The sequence below is a fragment of the Typha angustifolia genome, chromosome 3 (genome assembly GCF_048772165.1).
Source record: "Typha angustifolia cultivar Huaian chromosome 3, ASM4877216v1, whole genome shotgun sequence".
Classification (NCBI taxonomy): Eukaryota; Viridiplantae; Streptophyta; class Magnoliopsida; order Poales; family Typhaceae; genus Typha; species Typha angustifolia.
Window position 1 is genome coordinate 652,609 of NC_133241.1, and position 21,555 is coordinate 674,163.

Sequence of the window (21,555 nt, forward strand, 5' to 3'; positions counted from 1 at the left end):
AAGCTTAAATAAAAGAGAATTTGACATCCATCTGTTTACTAAAATATAAAATTTCTATCTATTTAATTCATACTGACATAAAATATCTGAGCCATACATGGAGAGAGATTAGACTATAATAAACAAAACAACCTCTATCTACTAACTTAAGCCTAAGCTAGTTTAAGATTTTAAGGTAACTTATAAATATTCCCACAGGCAATGATGATAAATAATAATCAATCACAAAAGAGAAAAAGAAAAAAGGGATGAGAAATTACACTTTATACCCCTGTTATTTGACACAAATTTAATTTTCCATCATATTTTAAAATTAAGCATTTAACTCCTTTATGTTTCAGACCAAGTTGCAACTATTAGTCAACCATAAATTGAGACATTAAAGTCTTAATTACCCCCACAAAAACATAATCTAATTTAAAGATAGTAAGGGTTGTTTGGTCATTTAGTAAAAACTTATGTCTTTCTTCCGGTGTTCATTTATCCCGCGGCATACATTCATATTAGTATTAAAACACAAGCAAAGAACAGCCTTCTTTTGGAGGTAATTTTAACAACAGATGTCAAATGAGCAAATTTAGATTTCTACTGTCCATGGAAAGAATAGGTTACTATTTAGTAAAATTAATGCAAACATGTCGCCTTCTCATTTTGTGTTGAACTACATATAGAGAGATAACAAAGATTCATATTAATAGTTATAATGCTTCATATAATGCAGCAAAAACGTGACAAGTGCAAAAGGGTCATCCGTCGATGGACTTGTACCTTCGTTGTCTTCAGTTGTTATCCAAACTCCATCATGGTGTCATCCTCATCTTCCTTCGTAATATTTCCTTGTATTTCCCCTGCTGCAGTTTGAAGCTTGAATTAATTGCTATATTCAGCTCTTCGACATACTTGATCCATCCAACGAGCATATATGTGCATTCATTATATTTGTAAAGATTGTAGGTTTATTTGTTGATGAGTTTATTTCTGCAGCTCTGCTTGCGGCAAAATTTCATGCTTGAGTGAGACTATAGTTGCCTCGGAATCATAAGCATTGTTTTGATTGATTATTGTTTTAATATATATTTATATATATATATATATATATATAGACTTATTGCTTCTCTCCTGATATCTCCAGTTTTTCATTTTTTTTTTCCTATTATGTCCTGATCATCTCACATTGGTAAATCCAAACAGAGACCCTTTGGCTGATGTTTCACTTATCACTAGTGTTTCCTTGCAAATTTCTAGTAAAAGCAGATAAAATTGGTAAGAGAAGGTACTGAAAAAGAAAGAGTTCATCCAAAAGAAACACACCAGCAAATTAAGCCAAGTGATTTATCAGTCATACTGTACAGAAGATAGTAAGAACATTCTTTAATCCATATGAAATCATTTAGTTTCAAATAAACTGACATATAAAGATCCAATCATGTAAATTCCCAAACACATGAGTCAATAGTATCTTAATGAAATAAAACATATCAGGGAGAAGATGCAAAAAGTACTGATGCCATTAGGTTTAATGCAGTTGAATAATATATACGAAAGATTCACTCTGAACACGGTAGTGGAGAGGAAATCACTAGACCGAGATTCAAACCTTAATTTGCTTTCCAGAAAGCTCCTCTTCTGATGCTAAGTGCTTAGTCTTGCAGGTCTTGCATTTTCTGCTGCCTGCAAAGAAATCATCAAATGACGCGTGAAAGGATGATAAAAAATTAAAATTAACAGTCATAGATAACTAGTTAAATTTTAAGAAAAGGCATCTCATTAATAGAAGTACAAGACTTTCAAACTGTTTGTCAATACAGCATTTGTAGTATCAGATGGAGATTCCAACAATTCAAGTATTATAGCTGAGATTCATAATACAGCTTGCAAATAATAAAATTTTGAGTTATCACCAGTCAACCTTCTTGGTTCTCGTGTTCACTTCAGGCATGTCAAGAAGAACACAGAAACACAGCAAAGTTTCTTTAAAACAATTATCAAGGTTCAGAATTTTTTCTCTCCTATTTTTTTTTCCCTGCAGAAGACACAGAAGGACTAGGAAATTTCGAAGCCGCCTTAATACCAGTAATTTTCCTTCATGCATATATGCAATCACATTCCTAAATTAAAAGTCCTGTAGATGTTATATATCAATTTGAAAACATATAACTCTCAAGTGGTACAGTTATAAGGTAAGGTGGATAACAAGAATAAGAATGGATAAATCATCGCACATTATTCTCAGCCCAAACAAAACCAGAGAACTCCAATGTTTTCCTCTTCAAAGATTGTATCTTTTTAATCAAAATAATAATAATAAAAAGGATTGCGCCTTTCATTCTTACTTTCAGGATACTTATCTAAATCGGCCATAAGCTTACCTCATTCTTACTTTCAGGATCCTGGAACCAAGTTGAAGGACATCCCAAATGGTATCCCTTTGTGTCTTCTTCGTTCTACACGTGTTCTTTGATTTGAAGCCTAGCAAAGATACAGACATTTAGGAATGTGATTGGATATCTACAAACCCTTAAAAAAAAGATCAAGAAACGGAACACTCCACCTGCTCGATCGTTCGAGCCTTCGATGCCGGTCTCCGATGAATCGGTGGGAAGTAGCGATCCGTGAGCTTCCGATCCCTCTTAGACCTATTCCAGTTGGATCTCCTCCTCCTCCTTGTCGATTTCTCTCGAGGATTCCTTCTCGCCTCGGGGCTCCTTCTGAGCTCTTGCTTGATGGATTCACTTATCGCGGTCTAGGGTTTGGTGTGCGAGGAAGAGGAAAGAGAGCAAGGAGGAAGTCGAGGTCGATGGATTGGCGGGTAACAGAAAAAAACGAGGTGGAAGAGGGCGGGAAAAATACAGGGGGATTAAGAATACAACTAACAACTCGGGTAATCGGGTCGGGTTAAGTCAAAGCAACACCGTACATGATCTGTTTACTAAACCCGTTAGACTATTAAACAATAAACATGAACATAATTCATTTAAATATATTGCGTGGTTCATAAATATGTTACATTGCCACATTGGTGATTCAAATTTTCAATAAATTTATTCATATTATAAATATGTTATAAATAAATTATTTGAGTGATAGATTGAATATCAGAGTCACACAATTATGTTATGAATAGAATGAATAAGGTAATAAATATAAATAAAACTTGTTAAATAATTGGATTAAACTGGGCAACTAATTAACTATATTAAATCTAAATCTATTTATAAAGGTTTCATGTTCATGCTAAATTATCTGGATGAGTAAAATATTATAAAGTGATTTTTTTTTTCTACGCTAGGTTGATTTGTGCAAGTCTGTATGTACCAACGTATAAATTGTGTGTATGTATCTAATAGCTTCAATCCAAATATAAATATAAGGCGAGCATTATACGTGAACTGACACGGTCAAAGCTATTAGATGTGTGACTGATATATTGAAGTAATTTGACAATCTATTTAGATGAACCCATAGGAGATAAGTTTCTAGAAAATTCTAATTTGAAAAATTGCCACCCAATATCATATTTCAACCGAGTGATTTAGAAATACGGTGATAATTGACAATCCATTTAGATGAACCCACAGGAGATTAGTTCTGAGAAAATTTCAACTTGGAAACTTACCACCCAACATCATATTTCAACCGAGTGATTTAGAAATACGGTGACGATTAAGAATACTATAACCATAAAAATAGCTATTAAATGGTCATTCGTAGGAAGGAGAATAACTAGTTGTATTTAAAATGACAAAAGATAGGGGTTAGAAAGTAAATTAAAAGATGTTATTGTTATTTCTTAACTTTTGCAATTTAATTATACTTTATTTTTTATTTATTATAGTAGACTATAGTACGTAATGTATATACAAAATTATGAGCATTTTATTATAACAAAATACTATATATATATATATATATATATATTTATATATTAATTAGAACATTAAATACAATTAAATTGCAAAAACGCATGTAGTTAATTCTGCCTTCTTTCCCACCTAAAGAAATATCCGAATAGAAAGAAGACTATCTATCTCCCTCTCGTCTCCCTCGTCGGCTGCTCACCAAGGCTACTCTCTCTCTCTCTCTCTCGACGAGGAAGAGAAGGAAGCGATGGCGGACAAGATCCTGAGTCCAGCGCCGACTTCTCGCGTCCTCCTCCTCCATAACGCCGTAATCGTCACCATGGACCCGACCTCTCGGGTCTTCCTGGATGGTGCCCTCGTCGTAGTCGGCGATCGCATCGAAGCCATCGGCCAATCCCCCCGGATCCTGGCAGATTTCTCCCACCTCGCCGACGAAGTCCTCGACCTCCACGGTCACTTCGTTCTCCCAGGTATCCCCCATCGTAAGCTCCTTCTTTTTTCTTTTTTTTTTTCCTCTCATAAAATATAATATTTTCTGAGAGAACGGGATTTTATAGGGTTTGTGAACACGCACGTGCACACATCACAGCAGCTGGCGAGGGGGATCGCCGACGATGTTGACCTGATGACGTGGCTGCACGAGCGGATATGGCCGTACGAGTCGAACATGACGGAGGAGGACTCATACCTCTCCACGCTGCTGTGTGGGATCGAGCTCATCCGATCCGGAGTGAGTAGGCTTGTTCTTCAATCTTCTTTCCGAAAATATTTATGAACTGATTTTTTTTTTCCTCTGGAAAGTTCCTTAAATTGCTGAAAGTTATAATCTTGAAGAATGAAGCATGTCGGTGAGTGAGATTATCTTCTCATTTTTATGAATGTGGCATGTATTAGTTCTACCATTATCTAATCGAGACTCTAAAATTGTTGAGTTAATCAGGTGCGAGATTACTCCATCATTGGAAAAGCGAGCAAAAGTGAAAAGGGTTAATTTAGAGCTTTTCGGTTAGAGATTGGTCCCAAAGGTTGTATCAGACCCTCTTTTATTGGATCAGGATTCAGGAGTAACCCTCTCCCCAGTAAAATGCTTCTTTAGTTCAAGTGATGATCTAGCTATTACTGGGTTGCTTAGTATTAGAAAAGGTCAATTCTGAATTCTTGACTACACATTTTATCTGCACACTTGAAGTGTTTTTTCCTTTTCTTAATTAGGCTACTTACCCTCTGATGATTTTAGATTTTAGAATCATCATTTGGAATGTTTTATGAATTGGGTCTCTCTTTTGCTAAATTTGTGAAGTTAAAATTTTGCAACTGTGCACTAATATTCCTATTTTTTATGAATTGGGTGTTTATGAATTTTGTCGAGTACATACCAATTAGATAAAAGCTTCTTTCACTCAATTGATGATCTAGGTATCTGTGGAGATATGCTAAACTTTAGAAAGTTTAGTCTTGATTGTACATCTTTAGGCATCCATTATGTGAATTCTTGTTCTGTTGATGCCCTAATACTAATAACTTATTTAGCTATATTACAGTCAGATATCACTGTATACTTATTACATGTGAAAGGCTTAAGGCAGTTAATTTTGGTTGGCCATTTCCTATAAGATTAGCAGTTTTCCATTTTATTTTCAATTGTGTTATTTGCTAACTGGAGCATTTTTTTGTCACCTATAATTTAGTAGGTTAGTAATATTTTTCAGAAAAGAGAATTATGTTTCTTACATTTCATTTTAGCTTGGAGAACATTGCTAGAATTGCAGCAAGTAATTATATGTCATGACCTCTTTTTCAGGTAACATGTTTTGCAGAAGCAGGAGGGCAGCATGTTGCAGGTATGGCAAGAGCAGTGCACTTATTGGGCTTACGAGCATGCTTGACACAATCGACTATGGACTCTGGTGATGGTTTACCTCCTAATTGGAGCACACACTCGACTGATCATTGTATTCAGGTCATTTTTTGCCGCTTACCTATTTTCCTTTTTATAAACTCACTTTGGTTGCTGTAAGTTCCTGCTTTACTGTGGTTCCTAAGATATATCAAATAAGCATCTGTTCTCTTGATTATTTTCTGATTCATTTACTATTGAAAATTTTAAATGGGAACAGAATGATGTACAGGTTCTGCCCAGCCTGATTACTGCCTTACACTTTGACAACGTAGATTGTTATGCCAATCTCATCGCCTGACAATTGACATGTCTCCTTTTATAATGATACTTGGCTCTTAACTGTTCCAGTTCTGACAGATAGTTTGTAGTTATTCTATGGCATGGATTAACTGGCATCGGCCTGTACTAAGCCAAATTAGTTGATGAGGTTAGTTACCTGAAGAGGGTTAAGTGGAGCTTTCCAAAGCCATGGTTATTGTAAGTTTGTTACTAATACAACTGTTGACATTTATAGAAAACTTCTACATGACTGCTGTTTCTTCTTTCATTATAATAGAATATAGGAAAGGATGTCAGTTATATATATATTTCCCCTATATGTCCATCTTTTTAACAGTAAGCTTAGTCCACTGCCTGGTTGATCATGGTGCATTATATAGTATTACAGTCTCAGAAAGAACTTTACAAGAAGCATCATAACACAGCTGATGGGCGTATCAGAATATGGTTTGGGTTGAGACAAATAATGAATGCAACTGATCGGTTGCTACTTGAAACAAGAGATGTAGCAGAAGAACTCAATACAGGCATCCACATGGTAAGACATCCATATGCTGCTTTAACTTTCAAAAGCTTTAGTCATGATCAATATCTTCTTAAGTCATCTGTTTCTACTACTTAAATCATAACATTGCATTACAAAGCTTTTCGTGAGAAGTCCATTATGCAATTCCTCCTTACTTTGGCATGTGATATACACCTTCTTTTTTTAACTAGACAAAAGGGAACAATTCATTGGTTTTCTACTTGGTTTTCTACTTGGTTTTGTACTCAGAAATGTTTTCACTTTTTTTAAGTTTTTAATCTCTCCTTATTGTCTCAATGTGAGACCTTTGTATTAGGTGTGGCTTTCCTGAATGAAATACTTCATACAACGATAGTAATAATTATCAATATTAGCTATGTAGCACCTAGCATTAGTTTTATTATTACAATAGTTGCCCTTAATTTCTAGGCAGTAAAAATTGTACTAACTTAGAAAAGGAAAGATTAAAAGCTCATAACTAAGTAGTCCTTCAAAGTTCAAACTCATCCTTAACCAAGAGCTCTACTTCTGTTGAAGCAGATTAAACTTATATAAGAAGTTTTTCAGAGATCCTAGCTTTCCTTTTGGTTCTGGAATATTGAAGTAAAATTTCATCTGAAGAATGGCTTTTGTCATTGAGGTACTAATATACTATTATATTCATTATAGCATAAAAGATATATTATTTTATCATATTAGCTATTGGCTTATGATCATCAAGTTGGACGGCAATCTTTATATTCCTCTTAACTCTGTTCTTTTGATGGCATGGCTTTCTTTAGGGCTGGAGAGTCATTTTAAGTTTACTTCACTGCATTTAATATCTTGCTCCATTAAAATTCTCATGTTGCTGAAATACTATTAGTGTCAAGTGTGGATGTTCTGTTTAATATTTCAATGAAACACGGCTTCTGCCTCTTGTCAAAAAAAAAAAAAAAAAAGATCAATGCCAAGTAAATGCTTGATTTGAAGAGTCTAATAACTTTTTTTTTTCTCTTTTTTTTTTCTCAGTCATAGAATAGAGTATATTGATATTCAAGATCCGACTTAGAGTTATTCAATGTTCATTTACTTCATATTTGCCCAGCAAATTTGATTATGCTTAACTTTGTAATAAATAATAATTATGAAAGGTGAACTTTGTGATTACTTATTTCATATTGTGCAGCACATTGCAGAAATCCCTTATGAAAATGAACTTGTAAAAAGTAGAAAAGAAGTTGACCATGGTACGGTGACATACTTGGAGAAAATAAGCTTTCTAAAGAGCAATTTGTTGGCTGCCCATTCTGTTTGGCTGAATGATGCTGAGGTGGGCATAATTTTCAGCGAATCTTACTTTCTTCTAATTTTCATATACATATTTTTTAAAAATTATATAAAATGTTATAATAACTCACCAATTACTCTAGAAGCTTAAACTGATAGAGAACAATGATTTATTCCTTTCTACTCTTGCAAGCTGAAAAGTTGATATTTGTCTGTTCATTTGATCTTGCAGATAGGTTTCTTTTCAAAGGCTGGCGTCAAGGTTTCTCATTGCCCTGCATCTGCAATGCGCATGCTGGGATTTGCTCCTGTAAAGGAAATGCTTGATGCTGGTGTTTGTGTCTCCCTTGGTACAGATGGAGCACCAAGCAATAACCGGATGAGCATTGGTCTGGTCCAAATCTTTAAATTACTCTGATGAGCATGATCATCTTTCTTTAGAATCTTAACATCAATTCTTAAAATATGAACATAATTACATAAATACCGAGTTTTTGGCATTACTTACTAGTGTTGGGCGATTGAATACATTCAACCCTTTTCTTTTATTTTGAGCATGTGTTCTTTTTCAAGTAATGTGGCGCTGAAACTGTTAGATATGTGCTTTTATTTAGTCTCATGGCTTCATTGTTCACAGGAGCTCGTATGCATAAAATATCACTTATTAAGCCATTACTCCAAGTTTCTATAATTTGGTTTTTGCTTGATTAAGTTGGACTTTCGATGTACTTTTGGATCTTGTCAGGTGATCTTATGGGTTTGGATTTCCTATCATGAGTTCAATTAGTATGTGGACCTTTTACTTTAATTATGCATCATATTGTGAGTCTACAAGTCACTAGGATTTCTTTTTTCCTACATAGATCTCGGTACTTTTTTCCTACAAGTTATAGGTTTTGCTTGATTAACTTGGACTTTCAAGTTTCAATGTACTTTTGGATCTTGTCAGGTAATCTTATGGGTTTGGATTTCCTATCTTAAGTTCAATTCAAAGTGTGGGCCTTTTAATTTAAATATGCAACAGATTGTGAAAGTCTACAAGTCACTAGGATTTCTTTTTTCCTACGTAGATCTCGGTGGAAATCTGTCTGTAATTATTACTTTGGAGTTTGGATCAAAGGACTTGTTTGGCATCATATCCTATTTTGCCACAATTTCAACTTCAAGACATGGTATCCCAGGCTGAAAGTTTGCTTAGTTGCCATGTGTCCAATTTATAACAGTTTTCTTTTTGATATCAATTTAACATAAAATCCAAATGCATGGCATTAGTCTTAGTTCCCAAGACCAGACTTGCAATGGAAAATTGTTTAGACAACTTGAACTTAAATTCATTTTTAACAAATTGAGCCTTAGTGCTGCTAAATGTAATTAAGAAAATGGACTTAAACACAAAAAATGCCTATTTTATTTTTACATTATTCCCATAATTTGGGAAATAAGTTTTTCTTTGACTTTCAAAAACTATGGAGTAGGAATGTTACAAGTGGGGGTTTGAATCTGCTGCATAAAGTGACAATCGTTCGTAACACAAATATTGTGCTGTCCTCTGTATCATCATATAGTTGTCCATGAGCTATTTTCAATATTCTACAACATAATAATCTTCAGGCCTCTGAATATACAGTTGACGAGATGTATCTAGCTTCCCTTATTAACAAAGGGCGGGAGGCATACATTAGTGGAACAACCAACCCAACTGCTGTTCCTTCTGAAGTGGTACTAAAGATGGCAACAATAAATGGCGCAAAATCAGTTCTATGGGACAATGAAATAGGATCTCTTGAGATTGGGAAAAAGGTCAGGTTACACCATGTCTTCCCAATGATTGATGTCATGACCGCTGATATATCATGTAATCATGAACTGTTTATCTGACAATGAAATAGGATCTCTTGATATTGAAAAAAGGGTAGCTTATTCACCTTGTTTCTCAATAATTGATGCCATCACTACTTATATATCATCTAATCATGAATTATTTTCTGTACTTTTGGTAGAAAGAAATGGGTGTTTGAGAATGTTTTAACCATGCGAAAATATTAATTGGCTCTTTAAGTGAATTTTCATATAAACAAAACACAATGGAGATTAATTAGAAACTGAAATAGCAAGAGTTATCTTGAGCTTTCTGATAAAGTTAGTTATGGAGTTTCTAGAAGCAGATCTTTACCTATTAATTTTCCATTGACTGTAGTGATGTCATGGTTGTTGACTTCTCTGCATGTCTGTTGTCTGCTTTTTTCTTCAAGAAAGAAAATTGGCGTAATGATTGTGTTTCTACTTTCTACCTCATTGCTTCCATCATCGTTGTGTATATCAAGTGTTATTCTACTTTACTATTTGATTTACCTAAGATTGTTTTATTTTTATGTTTCTTAAGTAGTATACCCATGGTTGAAACACCTAGATAGTTCCCCACTTGAGAAGTTTGTATTTCAACATCTCTCAATGATGGTTTATGGCTTTAATGGCATGCCGTAGGTTTTTCTCTCTCTCTCTCTCTCTCTCTCTCTCTCTCTCTCTCTCTCTCTCTCTCAAAAAGGAAAAAAAAGGATAATAATAACATTGTTGTGCTTCAAAGTGTTGTCATCATGCTTATGCCCTATTGACTGTTTGATGAAAATTTCCCTCTTTGCAGGCTGACATTATTATTGTGAATCCTTTTACATGGACCATGGTTCCTTTACATGACTGGTATGTATTATAAATGGAGACCTCTCATTTCTCTTTCAGTCTTTAGATTGTCATAGTAATTTTATAATGCTTTAGTTCTAATCACATCTAGTAGCGAAAGATAAATTGGCATGGTATTCTTCTGTAAAGTGCTTTTGATATAAATGAACATGGAAGATTTAAATGTTGCATCAAGGTTTTGAACCAGCAAAAGGAGATGCTAACTTTGCAATACTTCTTGATATTACTTTGTGTTGAGATTCCAGTTATTATGGTTCTAATTTAATGCCCCATATTGTTCTATGTTGTTTAGGCATGATCTGATCCCACATTGCTTGTAGGCAAATTTATTGAGATAAATTTGGATGTAAAATATTGGAAAAGCATTGAAACATATGTTTTGGGGTATTAAGATACTCCCTTTTCCTACTGAAAATGAAATAGGAGTTTCAAGAAATCACCACTATTTGGACATTCATCAATTTAGATCCAATGCAATATTGGGCATTCATCATACAGATTTAATAAATTATGAGGAGATTAGCTGGGAAACTAATATTCAGTTGTTCCATGCAGTATTTCAAGCCTTGTTTACTGCATGCGCACAGAGAATATAGACTCTGTCATGTGCAATGGTCAATGGATTATGAAGGATAAGAAGATCTTGAATGTAGACGAGGTAATATAACCCTGGTTTTATTTGTTATTCAACTGAATTTAAGCCTCTCTTTTTTTCTACAAAGCATACACATTGTTCTTCCACCTATGTACTATGCTGTCCCTTATTTGCACGCACACTCTTGCTGCCTTTCAAAACATCTACATTATTTTTCTACCTGAGTTAATTCAAGCTGAATTCATGATATGATTTTCTTTTCCCTCCCCCCCTGCAGGAAGAGATCATTATGTTGGCAAAGCGAGAAGCAAGCAACCTTCTCAAGAGAGCAGGCATTACTCTTCCAAAACGAATGAATTATGTATAACTCTCTCTTCCATGTTAGTTTCTTTGCGCAGGTTCTGCTTTCCTGTTTATATTGCTTGTATTATCTCCATTTCAATATGGTGATGCATTCACATTTCACCGCTATGGAGTTTACTTTACCTGCATATGAATTGTATCTCTCGTAAATAAAGAGATGTTTTCATCATAATTTCAAAGTTTGTAAAAGATACTATGGCTATAGCAGACCTCATTATCGGTTGGGCCATGGATAATTTAGGGCCTCCGCAAATTAATTTTATATTCTCAGTTTATCCAAATTTAATTTTGTTCTTCTTTTTGAGAAACAATTCTAACTCTTTTACTCTTCAAAGAAGTAACTCCAAATTCTTGCTTCATTTTTTGGGTGGGCTTGCCATTTTCATTCGAGCTGCAGGCGTTTTTCCCCCTTGTCGCCTTAGACAGCTTGTCTCCTCTACCTCTAGTGGGTGCCGCTTCTCTCCTTCCTTTCTCTTCCTCCCTCTTATCTTTCTTCTGTTACTACTCACCTCATATCTTTTCCCTCATTCGTGTTGTCGTCCTTGCTCGAGTCAAGTGACATGGTATCCGCCCAATCCTCTTCTTGGGCTTTGTGTGGCCATGGTCTAAGTCGAGGGCTGTGGATCTCGTCGGTCTTGTTCTCTATCCGTTCGCACTAGTCATCGGTCCTGACTTTGCCTCACCTCGTTATCTCCATCATCGTGCCTCGACTCACTTCGCCTCACCTAGCTTTCAGCTTCGTCGGCTCTAAGATCTATCATGCCTCGTCCTATTTTGGGCTAACTTTTTTTTTAGAATCAACTAGGCATATCTTTGCTCTCTAGCCCTCCCTGTTTATTTTCTTTCTTCTTTGTTAGCCCATTTTGTTCTTGGATTCACGAATCTAAACAAATGGGATCATCTAGTGTTTTGTTAAATTCATTGGGCTCGGCCACTGGTGTGCATGGATCCTTGTCTAAGCTTGCTCCTTAGTTAGATGCTTAGTTTCTCAAAGCTCATGATGTTCTACATGTAGTGCTACCAATTAGCCAAGCTAAGAAGCTTATTTCTATAGCGTTGCTCTATCTCTTCTATTTCTATTATACTTGAGTACTTGTATTGATACTTGCGTTAATTGTTGTTCGGTCTGTAACGTAGTTAAGTGTGGAGTTTGTTTTTGGGACTCTTGTCCTATTTATTCTTTTATCTTTGTATTAAACTTTTAAAAAAATATTCTTTCTTTTCTATTTTCCTTCATGCAACTTTTTCACAGTATAACAAGTGAGCAGTTCACTTTAAATTCTTCCTTTCTTTAGTTGATTCGCGGATTGTACCCAAATGAGTGAATTATGAACTTATTATTTATCTGAAGACGTGACTTTGACTTTGACTTTAAGGAGAATTGATTTTGTTCAATAAAAATTACTAACTCAGTTTAGGATTTTTGATGCCCTTAGCTAAAATTAAAGTATTCCTAGGACCTGCTCTAATTCAGCGACTTATGCACTACTAAATAATGAGTACTTAAAATTACTCAGAGAAAGTAATCTATATTAAATAAAATTATACTTAAAATCGTTCACAGATAAAGTGATTTAAATTAAATAAAATTGCTAACTCAACCGGTAATTTTTCTAGATATATATATATTATCTTAGGTAGCAATTTATGTGGACCAAAGATTATTTATTAGATTTAACACGTGTCAGCTTCTAATTCGTTCTCGTTGTTAATCCTATCCAAGGGTCGCGCGTCCGAGTTTCTCCCTTCCAGAAACATCGCGCTCTTTTTTTGAACTTTTTCCCAGAATTCTCTCGAACTTTCCGGATGTCCTTTTTCTAGTTCTCGGACGCTTTCTCTATGCCCTTTATAAGCCCAAGTGAACCCTTTCCGAACCTCTCATAGCAGAGAAATTAATTCCCGAGGAAGGAGTGCTTGAAGAGAAAGAGAGATGGATTTCTTCAACGATCCATGGAGCGCGGCGCGCAGTAGCTTCGCTCCCCAACCAAATCCTACCTCAGCGAAGAAGCCAAAGGTCGTCTCGATTCCCGTCCACTACGTCGGATCGGAACCTGAGGTGGTGAAGAAAAGATCGCCTCCGGCGCCGGAGCGGGCCCCGGATAGACGGGTGATGGAGGGGGCTATGGCGGCGGCTGCAGCCGTGAAGGTGCAGAAGGTGTTCCGCGGCTTCTTGGTGCGGAAGAACATGGCGATCGTCCGTAAGGTGGAGGCGGAGGCGGACGAGATCGAGAGGATGATCCTGGCGGCGCAGGAGGTGATGCGGAGAGACACGAAGGAGCGGGTTAGGGTTAGCGAGATGCTCATGCGGTGTCTGTTCCGCCTGGATTCGGTGCGTGGGGTGAGGGATTACAGGAAGAAGGTGATCCGGAGGGTGATCTCGTTACAGGAGGTCGTCGATGCGGTCTCCGCTGCTGGAGAAACCTTAGAGAAAGGCTCGGAAGAAGTTGCTGCAGAATCTCAAGTTCCGAAGGAGACGGAGGAGACCCCGGAAGCCGGCCTGGAGGCCATGGAGGTTGCCGAAGAGGGCGCCGCGGAGAATCTGACCCTCGATCCAACCCCAATTGAGGTCATGAGCCCTGGAGAAACCCTAGTTTTTGGTGAAACTAAGCAGAAATCGAATCTTATTGAGGAACTCGCCCTAGAAACTCCCGAAACCTTAGAATCCAGTTCTTCAGATGCCGCAGATACCTCCGGGGATGTTGCGAAGGAAGCAACCCACGAAGGGAAGGAGGAAGACTTCGTGATGGTTCAGATGGAAGGAGAAGAAGCCCCCGAACCATCCGAAAGTTCTGTCACTACCGCAGAAGAGAGCTTAGAAGCTTCAAAATCGAATCTTGCAAGGGATTCCGCCAAAGAAGCATCAGAATCGAGCTCTTCTCGGGAGGTGATGGCGGAGAGCGAGAAGCTGCAAGGACTGATGGCAGAGCTCTGCGAGAGGAGCGCGCAGCAGTGCAGGATCATGGGAGGGTTGGTGCAAAGAGTGGAGAAGTTGGAGAGAGCAGTGCAGAGGATGGAGGAGAAGGCCAAGAAGAAGAGGAGGCAAGGCGGGAACAGCTTCTCTTCTTGTCAAAAGAAGCAATGGTGAAGAGTGTACTAAAAGATAATGTGGGCACAGTGTCCTTTTTGTTTCTTCGATTTTATTTTTGCCCCCACTTCTTGTGTTAGTGTTGTACAGGTATTGGGTTTTGAGATTTTGGTTCTGTGACTGTTTTGCCTTCTAGTTTTACAAGAACTTTGTATCAGTTTTCATGGTCATATCAAGAGGAGTACTGAATGTTCTAAAGGATAATTATACTAAAACCCTTTTTAGCTCATTTTTCACATATATATATTTTTTTGGTACACATTAATCTTCTAAATTATAAATTTTCTTAGATACATACAGTGTTAATAAGAAAAAAAGTCAAAGGATAAATTTTCTTACTTACATACAGTGTTAATACGAAAACCTCTAAAATAAAAAATAAGATGGTCTTCAGATATTTATATTATTTTTAATTATAAAATCTAATGGAATGGGTGTTTGAAAAACTTCAATAGTAATAAATAAGTGTAATTATCCCATATTCCAAAAAAATAGACCTTTTTATTCACTGATATGAATATATCAAACATTATGATTCATAGTTTGCCACGCTGTATTGATGGTACTTTTCGACTCTTCCAATTTGAAGTACTATCACTGTATTTCAATACCCACATTAGATCTGAAAACCCTCGACTGTAGTGCGCATATTCTAAGCAGATGGTAATTTGCTTAGACGGTCTGGAAGAATTACTTTGCATCTGGTCATAATCATTCCATACTGAGCACGTGACAATATATACAGTCTCTTCCAACATGAAACATTAGTGATAGCAGGTAACAATTTACTTCAAAGTGTCCAAGCGCACTGTGTAAATATATATATATAAAGATATGTACAAGAGAAATCGAGCATTGGGTTACAGATCTTCTGCATTTATATTTTTGGCAACAAGAGCAATTACAGATGGCTAGATCAGTTAGCTTAAAATATAAACATTCAGCTGGATCAGCAGATTAATAATATGAACAAAGCAGGAGGCATCGTTCTCAGTTGAATTCAGCCGCTCCGGTTTAGTCCAATTCTTCCGATTCACGTATAGAGATATTTTTCTTCTGCAACAGCTGTATAAACTATCAACATTTGGATTGATGCATCTCTAATTCATGGCTGAAGATGATTCCATGGAACACTATCTGACTTCTAGAACCCATGATGTGCAATCTTGGAGCAGCTGGAATCTTTGACGATTCGCTATATTCATGAACACCTGCATTTTGCTGAGGAATTCGGACGAATCTTCCTTGCACCTGAATGAACCACCGCAGGCGGGACACTGCTCAGCCAAATGGGCAGCCTTGACTTGCCTGCAGCGAAGGCAAACCAGATCCTGCAAGTGATAAAGCCTCTCTCTCTGCCGAACTATCTGGAGGAGGGCATTCTCCAACTGCTCGCGGTTGTATGGCTGTCCACATTGGGGAATTCCACAGCGCCATTCTTGCTCTGCGAGTGTTGGATCACGACATAGATCAAGGTCCCGACAGTCATTACAGTAGCTGCAAACAGGAGGTTTCCATGATTAATATATTACTTCCAAAAAGAAACTGCTCAGCTAATCTATAAGGTGTGCATCACTACAGAAGACAATTTGGTAGAATATTGGCTTGTCATACCTACAGATTACATTTGGAAGAGTGAATGATGGGCAGGGATCGTGAAACTGAGCTTCTGGAGCAAACTCTCTCACACGAACCAATTTCAACAAATTCCTTCTCATCCTCTGACAAATAGAGAATAAAATAAGCAGCCTGTGGCTAAAGATAATAGCAAGAACTACATGTCCGAAGGATAAATCAACAATAGTTACGAGAAGTAGTTTTCATACATATGTGCTTCAAAATAAAGCAATGAATTTCAAGTAACCATGTTGTGCGGAAATATAAGAGTAAGAAGGATGGTAGCAAGAAGGAGCTGATGAATGCCAACTATCTTGTGTAACTGTAGAATGAATAGGCTGAATTTCGTTTATCATTCAAGGCCCAAGGATTATTATAAGTTAAAGAATAGATTTACATTGTTAAATCCGGCTCAAAATGGAAGAGGTAATGCTAATTTTAGCTTTATCTATGACGACTTTATCTGAGGTACTTAAAGTTATGGTAGATTCTGACACTTATTCTGGATATTCAATTGGAAGCAAAAGGAAGAGGAAAGGAATTCTAGAGTCCCATAAGACGAGAAAACAGCTAAGGTAACCCAGCATTAAGAAAAGTTTCTGAAGTGCATTGTACAGGTCCAGCTAGCAGAAGCATTCTATACTTGCTCTTAATTTTGCTGGTCACCTAGACTGCTAGTGACAGGGAGTTCTGAATTATAGTACTGACTGCCATAAATTGTCAAATATCTACATTCTACCATGATTAAAGAACATTTTGGGATAACTAGATCTTACAATTATAATAAATAACTAGTATATGATGCTCATTAGAATAAGAGGGAGATAGGAAGTAAGATGGAAATATGTCAGAAGAGTTATCGAATGTATATTAAATGACCAATTTCTCATGAAATAGATATTTGGAAACAGAGTAATCAAATTTATCTAGGAAGTTAAATGATTATGAGTTTATGCTTCATGCCTGGAGATAAGCTAGATTGCAAAATTACCAGAATATCATGCTGAACATTCTGGTCAAGAGCAAGAACAGCACAAACATGCTTAATGAACTCTAATGCAGCATTTCCTTTGTGCACTTGAGAATCAACTGGTTGAGATAATGCTTGATTTGCATGTTCATCCTCCCCCGGTTTGTTCTTTCCTTTGAAGTGGTGAAGAGTATCACGGACAATTCTAAGAAGCTTTTCTGTGAAGTAATTGCTGATCTACAGTATCCAACAAAGCCATTCTAATAACAGAAGAGCGGAGGAATCATATATAATATCAACATGAATCTGTGCTATTACCTGGTCTTTAAGATACTCTGTGATACAATTTTCAAGATTTTCAGCAGCTGTTATTGTGATTGATGGAGTACAACTGGTATCATCTCTTGCAGCTGTCCGAGTTGCAACTTGCTCTTTTAAGTGCTTCCAGGGGATATACAAAAACTCGGATACGATCAACACAAAATGATCCTGTTTCATATTTCCCTAAATTCTTCAGTTTGTTCAATCATTTATTCATAGAACAAAATAACATAAACTGCTAGGTTTATGCATATATGCCTTTTATCAAGAGAAATTGCTTCAAGCACTAGAAGATGCCATTTACGGAAAACAAACGAACTACCTGAGTGGCTTTAGGTAAGTACTCTGCTATATTCCAACTTGAAACTATGTCGACTTGAGATTCATCCTCTATATTGTCAATAAGACAACCAGCTGGTAACTTAGCCTGGATTCCTCCAAAATTGAACTGAAATATACAATTAAGACTTCAAACAATTAATTTCAGCAACTGCAAAGTAAAATGAGTATTTATAAGTACTTATCAATTAAATAAACAATAGTACACAATTTTTTTGTGCAGGTAGGATGAAGGTATGCTCATGGTTCCAAGTTTAGGCCGATCCCGCCCGATACGGGCTCTCCCTCTCCATCTCTCTTCTGTCTCTGTTTTTTTTTTCATTTCTCTTACCAGTGCCTCATCTCTCATTTCTCTCTGATCTCTCCCTCTAGCGTCTCCCTCTCTTTCTTTTTTCCAATCTTTTTCCCTGTTTGTCTCTCTCCTTCAATCTCTGTTACTGCAGTAACAAAGAGTGAAATAGAGAGACGAGAGAGTGGAGATTGAGAAGGTAAGAGAAGGGAGAGAGAAAAAATGAAAAAAAAATTCAAAGAAAAAAAATTATCTTGTGACAATAAGAGAGATGGAGGAAGAGAGAGATTGAGAGAGAGAGAGAAAGAGAAGGGAGAGAAGAAATAAAAAATAACAATTTGCCTTACGGCAATAAGAGAGAATTTAGAGAGAATAAATGAAAGAAAATTAGAAAAAAAATAAATTTGCCTTGGCAGTAATAAAGAATGGAATAAAAAGAGAGAGAAGAGAAAAGAGAAGGGAGAGCCAACTCGGTATTCATCAAAGTTTTAAATAAGTTAACGCAATTTTTAATTTTTAAACTTCATATGTAAATAATTATTATTTTCTTATAAGTTTTCTAAATTTTGATAAATTTTTCCGTATTTTAAAATAATATTTAGAATTTATATGATTAAAAAATAGTCCGATATGATACGAACAACCGATACAGCTGATATGACCGCCACGGTCAATATGTATCATTTTTTTGAATGGTCAATTCCAATATTGAGTTTTAGAACCTTGGGTACACCTTTTTTTGTCATAGTAGAAAGATTGAAGATAGACCAACATTTGATAAATAATTTTAACTGACATGAAGTGTATTCCTTTTACAATCTCAAAACTGCAAGGACAAACCTGATCCATGAATAACAAAGAATGCCAGAAGTGTAGAGGTTCTAGCTCAATCCACTCAAAAAGTTCCCTAAACATAAGCAACAAGAGAAAGTTTGAGTCCATGGACTTTAAGCAGTTCAGACTTCAGATTATAAGTGGCTAGTGCATACCTTGTCTGTAGTGTTTTCAGTAGACAGTCACAGTAAGCATGAGCTGCTAACAAGTCTATCTTCCCTGTATCTATGATGATCTTAGAGAAGCTTGCAAATATAACTGTAGCACCTAATTTTCGAATCTCTGCCAGCAGCAAAGCAAACACCTTTCTCATGACCTGTTGTGGAGCCATGTAACAGAGTAAGATTAAGCATGGAATGACCACAGATAAGTACGTGTCAGATGTTGAGGATGTAAAACATAAGAAAACAGAGGACTGTAAAGGGCCTCTGAGTAAACATTCAACACTAGTAACCAAAATAAGAAATATAATATGAATCGTGCAGCATCTATCACTTCCAAGTCATTTTTAAGGAGCACCAAATGTAACAGCGAGTATTCTTTAGAATGCAACTTACATTGTGAAGAACACGATGGAGAGAAGGGTCATGAAGCTTTGACAGTGGGCTGAAATGTCCAAAACATGAAATGATTAAGCAAGCAACTAGTGAATAGCAAAAGCATTGTAGTACTAATTTCCACCTGCAAAGCCAGCGGTAAAGATGCTGCAGTATTGCATCAGCAAATACATTTCCAGATGCTACTGCATCTGAAATGCATCTCTGGATCAGTTGCTTTAATACTTGGAATGCAGGTGCACATGAGCTAGCATCATCAAAGTCGGTTTCTGTAGCATATGATCCTGGTTGCCGGTCATGCTCATGTCCGAATACAGTTCCGCCTTCCATTTCATCAACTTGGCTGCTCTTCAAAATAGCATTAACAGCCAAGTGATGAATCTGCAAAAGAGAAAGCATTGAAAACACAATAGACATGAATATCCCATAAAAGAAAGGATAGAGCATTACGATTAACATTTAAGTATATTGGCCAAGGCATGATTGTTCTATACCTTCAATTCGACAGTCACCTTTCTATATGCCCCTGGGTAAGTTAAAGCTGGTTGCTTGACCTAGGGAACATAAGTCACCCATGAGTGAAACCAGAAATGCACCAAGTAAAATTGAAGTAGGAGTTCCATTTACAAGATGACCTAGCCTTGAAGTTAAATTAATACAACTATTCAGAAATACAGAAAGCCATTTATAAATAAATCATTTATTTATGAGCTGCTTACTTCATCAACAAAGCATGTATCCCCCTCATAAATGCCACCTATATCTGGAATGCCATCATCAGATATCCAAAGTATCTGCACAAGGAAAACCGGAAAATTTGAACAAGAGATAAATCATTAACATCCAAAGTATCTTATGAAAATCATCTCTATAACTTTCACTTATGAAGACTTGTAGTACTTCATTTGTGCGTCTTGCATATGTCAAGCTGTTATACAGCTATAATGGAAATCATTTTATATATCTTTTACTTGAGGAGATCCTTTGTAATTTATTTGCGCATCTTGCACATATCAAGCTATCACGACCACCATTGTAGCACAATGGAAGGAGCGTACCCACTTGTAACAAACGGTTACGGGTTTGAGCATTTATGAGTGTAATTTTCTTCATGAAAAAAATGAAAATGAATTGCACTTGTGCACGCTTGCTTTGATTCATTGTGGCTCGTGATATAGCCCATTTATGGCCCATTCCTTCGGAGAGTTGGTCTATATGTCCAACTTATGTATCGGGGAGAGTTAACCCTCTATGTCTAATATATGATTAGCCTATGGGCCAATCAATCAATAAGAAAAAAGATCCCTTTATATCTAACATTTAATTAGCTGATATCAATTGTAGCTCATTAATCAGTGCAATAGAGAGAGTTGATTGAATATTGCAATAGGTTACAAGAAATCATAGGTTATTTTACTAAAAGAAGTGAGCCAACCTGCTGTTGATCTCTCAATGCCCTAGAAAAGAAGACATCAGCAGTATAAAGAAGCCAATCAAGTTCGAAATTCCCCAATGGCACCTGTTTCATAATGTATTATACATAAATTATTTTTGCATGAATCAATCAGACCACTTTCTACAGCTCGCAGGACATGCTGAGAGAAATCTTACATGCGCATATCTAGATAGCAAAATTCTTTCATTGAACCACTTGGATGATGCAGCACATCTTTGCATGCTAATTTTGCCAGCTGTAACTTGCCAACCAAGAGCCTGGATACAAATGAAAGTTGATTGACAGTTGTAATTGATGTCAAACAATAGTACAAACAAATTTAGAAGTAATTAACTATTATGAATGCTCAGCAGTACCTGATAATTGCTGTCTCGAGCATTGCAAGGTATGCTGAGACATGGAAAATCATCCAGAGCTCGTATAGATGATTTAATAGCTGGGATGTTTGGGCATTCTATGACACCAATAGCAGGTCCAGGATGTTGATGCCTATCAGGGAATTTTTGATCAGTTTCAAAAAAAAAAAGTGAATCTAAAAAATGGCACAAAATATTTTAATTGTGTGATAGATTAATGGAAAATCTAAATCTGAAAATAT

The 21,555-nt window shown here is 36.4% G+C and overlaps 3 protein-coding genes and 1 long non-coding RNA gene across 4 annotated transcripts in view; 2 read left to right on the forward strand and 2 right to left on the reverse strand.

Annotated features, from left to right (window-relative positions):
• Positions 1-586: 586 nt before the first annotated feature.
• Positions 587-2,793, reverse strand: LOC140758399 (uncharacterized). The gene is made up of 4 exons (XR_012104104.1): positions 2,552-2,793; positions 2,370-2,469; positions 1,598-1,671; positions 587-851 (listed from the first exon to the last, which is right to left on the reverse strand). It is a non-coding gene; the product is annotated as an uncharacterized lncRNA (long non-coding RNA).
• Positions 2,794-3,989: 1,196 nt separating this feature from the next.
• Positions 3,990-11,678, forward strand: LOC140758055 (uncharacterized). The gene is made up of 10 exons (XM_073094056.1): positions 3,990-4,330; positions 4,418-4,590; positions 5,662-5,820; positions 6,428-6,577; positions 7,734-7,877; positions 8,067-8,223; positions 9,462-9,634; positions 10,476-10,531; positions 11,087-11,189; positions 11,404-11,678. The coding sequence occupies exons 1-10, from the start codon at positions 4,108-4,110 to the stop codon at positions 11,491-11,493; spliced, it is 1,428 nt and encodes a 475-aa protein (XP_072950157.1). The 5' UTR covers positions 3,990-4,107; the 3' UTR covers positions 11,494-11,678.
• A 1,658-nt stretch (positions 11,679-13,336) lies between these two features.
• On the forward strand, positions 13,337-14,803 carry LOC140780178 (uncharacterized). The gene has a single exon (XM_073125577.1). It carries the CDS (start codon positions 13,420-13,422, stop codon positions 14,572-14,574), a length of 1,155 nt encoding a protein of 384 aa, XP_072981678.1. The 5' UTR covers positions 13,337-13,419; the 3' UTR covers positions 14,575-14,803.
• Positions 14,804-15,351: 548 nt separating this feature from the next.
• LOC140758527 (DNA polymerase epsilon catalytic subunit A-like) overlaps positions 15,352-21,555 on the reverse strand; it is a 35,770-nt gene continuing 29,566 nt past the window's right edge. The window contains exons 36-49 of the mRNA XM_073094729.1: positions 21,314-21,446; positions 21,113-21,214; positions 20,937-21,020; positions 20,221-20,295; positions 19,996-20,055; positions 19,626-19,882; positions 19,502-19,550; positions 19,100-19,260; positions 18,951-19,017; positions 17,805-17,930; positions 17,480-17,650; positions 17,183-17,398; positions 16,189-16,295; positions 15,352-16,071 (exon numbers count right to left, since the gene is read on the reverse strand). Of these exons, the coding sequence (XP_072950830.1) occupies positions 15,708-16,071; positions 16,189-16,295; positions 17,183-17,398; positions 17,480-17,650; positions 17,805-17,930; positions 18,951-19,017; positions 19,100-19,260; positions 19,502-19,550; positions 19,626-19,882; positions 19,996-20,055; positions 20,221-20,295; positions 20,937-21,020; positions 21,113-21,214; positions 21,314-21,446 (1,972 nt within the window). The 3' untranslated portion in view covers positions 15,352-15,707. The remainder of the gene's footprint in view (positions 16,072-16,188; positions 16,296-17,182; positions 17,399-17,479; positions 17,651-17,804; positions 17,931-18,950; positions 19,018-19,099; positions 19,261-19,501; positions 19,551-19,625; positions 19,883-19,995; positions 20,056-20,220; positions 20,296-20,936; positions 21,021-21,112; positions 21,215-21,313; positions 21,447-21,555) is intronic.